The sequence below is a fragment of the Rhinoderma darwinii genome, chromosome 2, assembly GCF_050947455.1.
Source record: "Rhinoderma darwinii isolate aRhiDar2 chromosome 2, aRhiDar2.hap1, whole genome shotgun sequence".
Lineage (NCBI taxonomy): Eukaryota > Metazoa > Chordata > Amphibia > Anura > Rhinodermatidae > Rhinoderma > Rhinoderma darwinii.
In genome coordinates this window covers 403,208,536-403,219,662 of record NC_134688.1, presented here as the reverse complement: position 1 = coordinate 403,219,662, position 11,127 = coordinate 403,208,536, and the positions used below count along the sequence as shown (strand labels likewise).

The 11,127-nt window shown below is 40.4% G+C and overlaps 1 protein-coding gene across 1 annotated transcript in view; it reads left to right on the top strand.

Moving 5' to 3' along the window:
- The window catches only part of LOC142743373 (4-hydroxyphenylpyruvate dioxygenase), an 89,650-nt gene extending 81,962 nt beyond the window's left edge, over window positions 1-7,688 (top strand). The window contains exon 14 of the mRNA XM_075854096.1: window positions 6,636-7,688. Within this exon, the coding sequence (XP_075710211.1) occupies window positions 6,636-6,749 (114 nt within the window). The 3' untranslated portion in view covers window positions 6,750-7,688. The remainder of the gene's footprint in view (window positions 1-6,635) is intronic.
- The last annotated feature ends 3,439 nt before the right edge of the window (window positions 7,689-11,127 follow it).

Sequence of the window (11,127 nt, the reverse complement as noted above, 5' to 3'; positions counted from 1 at the left end):
AGAGGAGCTTTCAATCATTGTGGTGGGCACGGGAGGCTGCTCACTAGACTCGATAGAGATAAGCAAGTCCGGTAGCAAGGATTTATATAAGCAATCACATGTTTATAATACATAGCTTAAAATATATTTACATATTAATCTTCTAAGCCGTTCTCTATCTATTAAATGCTGTTCTCACATGATTGCCCTGACAGTTGCGCTTTAAATATAAAAGTTTACGTATATACTTGAAATTGCCTATACAGTAATTTCCTAATATTCTTGTAATATCAGAATTGATTACTTTACAATCAAGAGAACTACAATAATATAACAAGGAAACTGTGTCAAGGAATCACTACTTGAATAATTCCCCAGAGTGAAAGCTTATGGAATTGCTATACGAGCAATTTCCCAAAAGCAGCCGACACTGTCTGGATCAAGCATACAAGTTAATCAGCTAGCTCAAGTCCGTCACCACTATGGTTAGCAGAGTCTAAGGCCTCCCACACACGAGAGTGTTTGGTCCGTGATATACGGTCCGTATGTCGGCCGCATTTCCCGGACTGAACACACTGCAGGGAGCCTGGCTCCTAGCATCATAGTTATCTATGACGCTAGGTGTCACTGCCTCGCTGCGAGACAACGGCCCCGTACTGTAATCATGTTTTCAGTACGGGACAGTAGTTCAACGGAGAGGCAGTAACACCTAGCGTCATAGATAACGATGATGCTAGGAGCCCGGCTCCCTGCAGTGTGTTCGGTCCGGGAAATGCGGCTGCCATACGGGCCGTATATCACGGACCAAACATGCTCATGTGAATACGGCCTAAGGCTTCTCTAGGGTCTTCACCAGAGCCCGCCGCAAGGCAGGTTGGTTTTAACCGCATAGAACCCAGGTTGCTTTTACAGAATAAGGTGTTGGACAGGAGGTGCACTTGCAGGCAATACCAGAACAAATAACCAAAAAGCCAGAGGGGTGATCAACAAGCAGAGTTCAAACCAGGAGAGACTAAAAGTCCCAATTGCAAAACAGAAGAATACCAGGAGTTGCAGAGGTCGAAACCAGCTGTGAGCAGAATATCCAAATCAGTGAGCAGATGGTAACTACAAAGACACAACCGAAGTCCAGTTCAAAGAGTCCAAGTATTCTAGGTAATTCAGGGTGTAACCAGGAGCTTGAACAGACACATGCATTCACAAGAAAATCACAAGCAACAATCAAAAAACTGAACAGACTCAAATACTCCACCCTTGGCCCTGATAGGTTGCAGATAGAGAAATAAGATTGGCTCTGCATCTCAAACCAGGGCCACCCAGAAGCTTGGCTAGTAGTCATGACAACCTAAAAGTGACGGACGTTTCCTAACACTATGCAGGCCACCTCATTCTGATGATGGATTTGTCAGGCAATGTTAGGGAATTTAACTTGCTGTATTGTTCTATTATGAGACCATTTCTACTAGTAAATGGAGTAATTCTTATAGTCAGTACATATAAGAGATTGTTTTGTTAAATGGACAACAAATTCTGTGTGAAGTTACTGCCACTAGGTGTCTCCCTTCCTGTAATCTGCTGTCCACCCCCTCTTGTCAAGCAAAATCCATCTCTAGTTACAGAGAACAGGAGGCGGACTGCAGGAAGTAGGGGAGTCTTTGCCAATGCACACTCCAGTGTCTCCCCAGCCTGCCCATAAAAGTCTTTGGAGACAGGTGGGGGTGGAAGCAGCAGAGAGGGAGAGACAAAGACAAGAGTAGGATTCTCAGCTACACTGCTCAGTACTTCTGTACGATGTCGTCCATGCTGCTTCTGCTTCTAAGGGTGAAGTACAGGGAGAAAGTGGGTCAAGATGTTCTCTGCTCTATGTGTGCAGTGTATAGAAGACATGATGGCAGTTAGGCTCCACCCATTAGATCAGCTCAGGGAAAACTGAGAAATAGAGAGAGCCTGCAGAGGGGAAAACTGCTTAAAAAAAAATCAGAATACAAGTCATATAATGGGCAGAAATAGTGTTATTCCTCCTGTATACACATATGACCGTTTATTCTAAAAAGTCACCTGAGAAGTAGCTTTATTTTATATTGTTTGCTTGTCTTGACAACGTTCCATGACGTTTTAGGAATTAAAATTAAAACTAACAAAATAGATATTTGTTAACAGATTTTACGCAGTCGTTGTCAGAACAGTAAACTGGGAAGGCATACCCTCGTTCAATATTGCACTGGACTACACCTTATATTTTCAGGGGATTTGCTGATGTCATACAAGTGTGTACGGAAATGTTATTTTAAAAGAGGATTACACAAAAACTACAATTCTGTTTTGGAACTAAAAATATGTTAATATACTTATTAATAACAAAAAACTCAGACGGGAACTGAAAAATGTCCTTGCCTATCCCCTCTCCTTCAAACAGCAGTAATAATAAAAATACAATTAAAGACTTAAAATACAGAATGACATTTGTTCCATATTTTATTGGGGTCTGGCTGTAAACCAACTTCCTGCTCTAAATCCTACTTAAATGGAAAATACGGTTCCCATGTAGAACACATACAGATGTGAATAATCACCTGTATATTTTTCATTGACTTCTTTTGGAACAAATGTCTGTAATATGGCATCCGATAGGGCATGTTGCATATTTGAAATTACTGTTGGCATGTGAAAATATGCCTATATATGCTCGTTCTCCACTACCATAATAATCATGTACTTTAATTTCTGTATTCTTCTCATATTGAGATAAAATACTCTTGTCTGGATAAGGGTATGTTCACACAGAGTTTTTTGCAGGCAGTACTGCCTGGAAAAATCAGTTCCGGTTTCTTTGAAGTGGTTTTGCATCACACGCGATTTGCTGCATTTTTTTTCCTATTTCTTCAACAATCAAAACAGCGAGCGTTTTTTAATTAAAAGCGCGTCAAAAAACGCTTTAAAAATCGCGGCAAAAAAAAGCGTTTATTTCCATCTCCCATTGATTTCAATGAGTTTTTGAGGCGGAAAACGCCTCAAGATAGGGCATGCCGCTTCTTTTTCCCGCAAGCGCTTTTTTTTTGCTTGTGGGAAAAAAAACGCCTTCAAATCGATGAGGCAATTCTGGCCGTTTTTTTTGCCGCAGCAAAAAACTCAGTGTGAACAGAGCCTTAGATGGCCAATCTACAATACGGCTTCAAAGATATTCATGAAGAAATTTTGAGTATGTAAAAAAAGTTACTGGAGTTTCTATTTTATTACGCAGGTGCCCACAGCGGAGATGAGATCTCCGCTGAGGGGCTGAATTATTACGGTATTGACAGTTTTAGGCTCATTATGGATTAGGGGTAACAAGAATTCACATGAGACTTCTGTATGTTTGCACTCCTTTTCAGATTGAAGCCGCTGTGACTAAAGTTGCTATCACCTATACGAAAATGTGCAATTGCATGAATATGGGTTGTCTTTGCGTGACAACCCCTTTTAAGTGGTTTAAAAGGGGACCCCACTTTTAGTTGAGATATGTCAGAAGACAACATATGTGAGGTCTATGAGCTGGTACCCTCCCTGACAGGTTGGGCACCGCAATGCTTTACGGGCTTGTCCACACGTAGCGGAATTGCTGTGTATATTGCTGTGTATATTCTGTCCGGAAACTGCGGACGGAGAATACACAGCAGAATACAGTAGCAGAAAAGTGGGTGAGATTTAACAAATCTCATCCACCCGCTGCGTAAAATTTCCGTGCAAAAAGTCACCTGCCGTGCGTATTTTTCGTACCGCAGCATGTCAATTCCTGGTGTGGAAAGTGGACAGAATTGCTGCGTTTTTCAGATGTCACCATCTCCCAGCATAGAAAAAAATGCAGCAAAATATGCACCATTTTCTGCAGTAAAAAAAAGCAAGAAATGGTGCGTTTTTTCCAAAGCGGAAATTCTGCTAGTTTCTGCGTAATAGCTGCAGAAATTTTCTGTAGGAATTCTGTTACGTGTGCACAAGCCCTAAGGCTGTTCAAAGCCGATTCCGGTAACTCAGTATTTCCGAGACAACAGTGCTTCTTGGGAGCACCATTGATATTATGAATGCAATATCCCTTAGGAAGACACACTAGAATTCATGCATACAAAGCATTTTAACATGAAATGCCAGGGTTGCCAACAGCAACTAATCAGGTCCCAGATTTAATTTTCCTGCTTATTCTAGAAAACTGAAAATTCAAATGTAAGCGCAAAGTAAGAATGCTTTAAAAAACAGAAGTGTTAATAGTTTTTCTTAATCAATTAACAAAATAAAAAAGTGAATAAACAGAAGAGAAATCAAAATCAAATCAATATTTGGTGTGACCACCCGTTGCCTTCAAAGCAGCTTCAATTCTTCTAGGTACACATGCACAAAGTCATGGATTTTGTAGGATTAAGGGCCTTTTACACCGGCCGACAATCGGCCGATGCAGCGAACGCCGATCAGCGAAACATCGTAGATGGGCGCTCGTTTGCTCCTGTCACAAGTAGCTATGGATGGGGACGAGCGGTCGTTACTCCAATCACTCGTCCCCATACATTATCATCATGTCGGCAGCGCATCTCAGTGTTTACACAGGGAAACGCGCTGCTGACAATGATAATATTTCACTTTTTTAAAACGATACGATCAGAAGATAATCGAACGAACGCTAAGCTGGACAATAATCGGCCAGTGTAAAGCCCCCTTTATAGTCAGATGTATGATTAACCAATTATACCAAACAGGTGATAATGATCATAATTTTCATACGTAGGTTGAAATACAGTCATTAAAGGGGTTTTACTATCAGGAACATTTATGACATATCCACAGAATATTTCATAAATTTCAGATAGATGCGGGTCCAACTTCTGGGACCCGCACCTATCTCTAGAACAGGGCCTCCTAAACTCCATTCTACTGCTGTGTTCCAGCTGACGCGTGTGATTTCCAACCATGTAAGATGAAAACAGTGTAGCTCGCTGAGCTACGCGGTTTCCGTAAGTCCCATAGAAGTGAATGGCAGTTACGGAAAAGGCGTAGCTCGCATGCTATGCCGTTTCCATAACTGCCATTCACTACTATGGGAGTTTCGGAAACGCTGTTTTCTTCTTACATGTTCGGGAATTAAACGTGTAAGTGGGAACACAGAGCGGTAGAATGGTGTTTAGGGAGCACCATTCTTGATATAGGTGCGGGTCCCAGAGATGGGACCCGCATCTATCTGACATTTAAGACATATCCTGTGGATATGTCATAAATGTCCCCGATGGGAAAGCACCTTTAACTGTAACAAAAGCAGCTGCGTAGGAGGCTTAAAACTGGGTGAGGAACAGCACACCTCTGCTACAAAGGTGAGGTTTTGGAAGAACGTTCCATGTCACAGGTCCTCCATGGCATTACTGAGCACAGCAACAAGACACAAGGTAGATATACTGCATCAGCAAGGTCTCTCTCAGGCAAATACTTCAAAGCAGACTGGGGTTTCATTCAAGAAGTGCTGTTCAAGCTCTTTTGAAGTAGCACAAAGAAACGGGGACCGTGGAGAACCGTAAATGCAGTGGTAGTCCAAGAACAGTGCCGCAAATCATAGGCAAATCATGATTACTTCCCTTTGAAATCGGAAGATGTCCAGCAGTGCCATCAACTCAGACCTGGCAGAAACCAGTGGGACCCAAGTAAACCCATCTACTGTTCTGGGAAGTCTTGCAAGAAGTGGTCTTCATGAAAAAGTTGCGCCCAAAAAGCCATACCTTTGAGGTGGAAACAAGGCCAGGCGACTCAACTATGCAGAAAAACATAAGAAATGGGGTGCAAAAAAATAGCAGTAGGTGCTCTGGACTGATGAGTCAAAATTTGAAATATTTGGCTGTAACAGAAGGCAGTTTGTTCGCTGAAGGGCTGGAGAGCGATACAATAATGAGTGTCTGCAGACAACAGTGAACCATGCTGGAAGTTCCTTGCAAGTTTGGGGCTGCATTTCAGCAAATGGAGTTGTGGATTTGGTCAGGATTAATGATGTTCTTAATGCTGAGAAATACAGGCAGATACTTTTCCATCATGCAATACCATCAGGGAGATGTCTGATTGGCTACAAAGGTATTCTGTAGCAGGACAACAACCGCAAACATACAGCCAATGTCGCATTAAGAACCATCTTCAACGTAAATAAGAAGGGTCCCTGGAAGTGATAATATGGCCCCACAGAACTCTGATCTCAACATCATCAAGTCTGTCTGAGATTACATGAAGAGACAGAAGATCTGTAGTTAGTTCTCCAAGATGTTTGGAACAACCTCCCCGCCGAGTTCCTTCAAAAACTGTATGAAAGTGTACCTAGAGTAATTGAGGCTGTTTTGAAGGCAAAAGGTGGTCATACCAAATTTTGATTTAGATGTATTTTCTGTTCATTCACTTTGCATTTTGTTAATTGATAAAAAAAAACAAAAAAACTATTAACACTTCTATTATTAAAGCATTCTAACTTTGCAGCATTTTTCCACAACTGCCTAAAACGACAGCACTAGATAGATAGATAGATAGATAGATAGATAGATAGATAGATAGATAGATAGATAGATAGATAGATAGATAGATAGATAGACCTTCCAAGCACAAACATTAGATCATTTAAATACATAAAGTCAGCAGTAGTGATCAATCTATTTGTTTTGCAGGGCTTTGGAGCTGGTAACTTCAAGTCTTTGTTTGAAGCAATAGAAGAGGATCAAGATGCCAGGGGAAATCTCACAATCTATACTGAAAATGGAGATGCTCAGGTGTTTTATTGAAAGAAACAATGAATAAAATAGATAAAAATAAAGCAAATTTTTTTTTTTAAATGTTACACCTTAGTTATCAGAGATTGTAGTGGCCTTCTATGCCAATGTCCCCATGACATCACTTTGTAATCCTGGACTCTGGCAGCTCATTGTTATCAGAGATAGTAGGTCCAATAGTAACAAACAAAATCTTATGCACAGAAAAAAACTAAAACTTTGTTCGGATTGGTTGTTATGTGATAAATTGCTACCTTATGACAACACGAAGCACAAAAAAAGAGGAAGCATTATCATGGGGACATAGGCAAAGAAGTGTTTCTATTGGCAGGCTTGTAGTTCTGGTAGTTCCCTTTTAATCTTGTATTGACTTTGAGATTCATCATGTCGTGTTTTCCCGATTCACATCTCCCACAAGGCACTAAACTACAGCATGATCTGTGCGGACACTTTACCAACAGAGGGCTACAATGAGACGTGCATTTCTGTAACTGGATATCTAACAGGAAACTAACACAAGTATGAATACAGCTCTGGATGTAACTCAAAATGAGTAGAAAAGTTGCTCAAGATTATAGGTATACTAAATAAAAACAATGTTCTAAAGTGTCTATTAGCATGTGAGTTACTTACCTGACTAAATAGTTTGAAAAATTAGATTTTTTTTTATTTTTTATTAATTTTAAATGATGTGATCCATGGTATCTGTAAACATTTTAGTTTCTTAGTGACATTTGATATATAATTAACCAATTTACTGTATGACATAAACATAATGCATTATAACAATCAGTTCACAATAAAGTACCATATAAAATCTAGAAGTATATTATGTGCAGTCTCCTTTTGATGGTTTGAAGCAATCCAAATTATCTGATGAAGGCCTAATGTGGCTGAAACCTTCATAATATGAGTGGATTGCATAATAAAATATATTTACTTCACGGTAAACCTGAGTGCCAAGTTCTTGCATTACATTACTAAGGAGTGGAACCCTACCTGAGCACCACCTTTCATCGGAGTGCCGTACATTTCCTAAATATTGAAGTATTCACAACAAGCAAAGTCATATATGTGCTAAAACAGTAACTAATTAAATGATATTAAATAATTTAGCTTTTAATAAAAATGAGAGAATCTATTTGAGCATGTAACTTTCCAAGGATGCCAGCAACCCGGCAACCACTGAAAACATAGATCGACTTTTCTATTGATTTCTGTCTAATGTGTCTGTCACACTTTTTCATGTCGCAAATCCGAAACTTTTAGGATTCGTCCTGCACGAATCGCTCAAACTGGTGGCTGCCATTTTACAGATCAGAAGTAATGCCTCATGCACTCATGCACCCAGTATTCAGGTCAGTATTTTGCTTCAATATTTGGAAGCCAAAACCAGTAGTAGAACATAAACAGAGAAAATCTATAATGGAAAGATTTGCACCTCTTCCGTGTTTTGGACCCACTTCTGATTTTGGCTTCCAAATACTCAAGCAAAATACTGACCAGAATACTGACGTGTGCATGAGGACTTAGAAGACAGAGAAGGATCACATGACCTCCCTCTAGTACAGCCAATCATAAGAGGTATAGGTGTGAGTCACATGAGTCATAGCCACTATAAACAGCCCAACCAGAAAATGCTGCTGCAGATATAGTGGATTAGTGTCAGTGAGTAGGTTTCATATTGAGAAGAGAATAGTTAGATTTGGGCCCCATGCACACGAACGTAAAAACGCCCGTAATTACGGGCCGTAATCATCGCACGTTTTTACGGGCCCATGGACTTCTATTGGCCACGGGTAGCTCCCCGTATGCTTATGTGAAGGTGCCCGTGCTGTTGAAAAATATAGAACATGTCCTATTTCAGGCCGTAATTACGGAACGGGCAGGCCCATAGAAGTCTATGGGGCTCCTGTAATTACGGGTGATTACGTGTGTGCACCCGTCATTACGGGAGCGTTGCTAGGCGACGTCCGTGTATAGTCACTGTCCAGGGTGCTGAAAGAATTAAACGATCGGTAGTAACTGTTTCAGCACCCTGGACAGTGACTTCCGATCACAATATAGATAAAGCTGTAAAAAAAAAAAAAAAAAAGGACGTTCATACTTGCCGAGAACTTCCTGCTTCTTCCTCCAGTCCGGCCTCCTGGGAAGACGTTTCAGCCCATGTGATCGCTGCAGCCAATCACAGGCCAATCACAGGCTACAGCAGTCACATGGACTGTCACGTCATCCAGGGAGGTCGGACTAGATGTCAAGAGAGGGACGCGTCACCAAGACAACGGCCGGGTGAGTATGAATTTCTTTTACTTTTTCTGCGGAAAGGGCTGTCCCTTCTCTCTATCCTGCACTGATAGAGAGAAGGGCTGCAGTGTAATTTTGCAGCAAAAACGTGACCGTAAATACGGGTGGAATACGGGTCGAATACGTGTGATCAAGGACCCGTATTTACAGCAGTATTTACGGGAGGACAAAAATACGTCATGTGCATGAGGCCTTACAATAATTTATATAGACAGATTTTTGAGATACAGGAGTCAGTCATTGTTTGTTTATTGGTTGGACAGGCAGCCGTTGCTGTGAGTGAGTGCTGCTGCAGCTATACAAGTCTTACATTGATTTGTAAATCATCAATCTTCATCACATCATTCACAAATCTTCAATAACATTCTTATAATATCCTGATGTTGATACCGTGCCGCTGCCTTTTGAAACGGACATCAGTTGTGATCTCCCTCATATATCTAATAGTACCACCAAAAATTGAAGTATTGTACTTCAGTCTGTGTCCAAGTGACAATATTTTTCCAAATAAGTTTTTAGATAAATAAGATTTTAATTTGAATCCTAGTGCTGATAGCATGCTGCTACCTGCTGATATAGATGTCACTGCCGTTTTTTATATATCTAGTAGTGCCACCAAAAATTGGCGTATTGTTCTGCATCAAGCATTTATACAACACTGTTATACATCAGTTTGTATCCAAGAAATGTGTTTAAATTTTAAAAAAAAAACATTCAAAATCCAACAGTGCAGTGTTTTTAACAGGCTACCATCCTTTAAACCCATAGCCATATATGTTGTTGTCACTTTGTCATTACTAATGCTGTTTTGGCGCTGAAGAGCTTTAAAGAGTTTGGATACAGTCCTAGAAGACCTCAGAGTGTCATATACAACTTTTCAGGGCAATCAGGGCACTTTCGATTCACAACAAATTTATTTGGACCGAATCATATCTGACGGCCGGTTTGACCAAATCAGACCCGAAACCAATTTCAGGAAATTCACTGATCTCTAGTCTCACTACTAAATATTTAACGGTCATGCAATTTACACTTGTCATTACAATTTGCACAACGGAGAGAAGAAAACCTGGACCTGCACATTCACTTTGCTATACTTGACCTATTGCAGCTCCGCAAAATGTAAAAATGTACAAACATGAGGTTCTTAGTTTGCATTTTGATCAAATTGTATAAGCCCACCTGCCACTTCACGGCAAACTCATTTAAGCAGGTCCCTACACTATCAAGTGCAGTATCGCATGGCAACCAGTGCTGCTGCAACACAGCACCTGCAGAGGGAGCAACCCAGGAGACTAACAACACCCATGCTGCCAGTCTAATCTACCTTGGCTCTGGGCCACGTCCCCCCACAGAGACAGAACCACAGCAAGAAAGATCACAACACCACAAAAAAGTGAACAGATGGAAAAAGCTCGCCTTTCCTTGTAGTCTCAGTAGCCAAATTGAGAACAAATAGGTAGAAAACCTTATGCAGTTTCCTGCTATTTAAAAACACCTGGGCCAAATGGTTGGAGTGCTTATACCAGAAAAAAAGAAGGACTATATACTTGGAATGCGGCAACATAAAAACAATTTTGTTTCCATGAAATGTAGTAAAACATAAAAAAAATATATATACATATTTGGTATTGCCATAATCGTACTGACTCATAGTATAAAGGTAACATGTTATTTATGCCGCATAGTTAATGGCGTAAATTTAAGAAGCAAAAAACTATGGTTGAATTGCTGTTTTATTGTTATATGTTAGTGTAATGGTGCCATTTCAAAATGCAACTCATTCAGCAAAAAACAGGCTCCATTGAGGGTAATAAAAAGAAAAAGTTATAGCCCTCACAATTTATATATATTTTTTTTTTAAAAGGGTTTTTAATGTGCAAAAAGTAGTAACACTTAGGGTATGTTCACACACACTAATTACGGACGTAATTCGGGCGTTTTTGCCCCGAATTACGTCCGAAAAATGCGGCTTGAAAGCGTTGACAAACATCTGCCCATTGAAAGCAATGGGCTGACGTTTGTCTGTTCACACGAGGCGTATATTTACGCGCTGCTGTCAAATGAAGGCGCGTAAATAGACGCC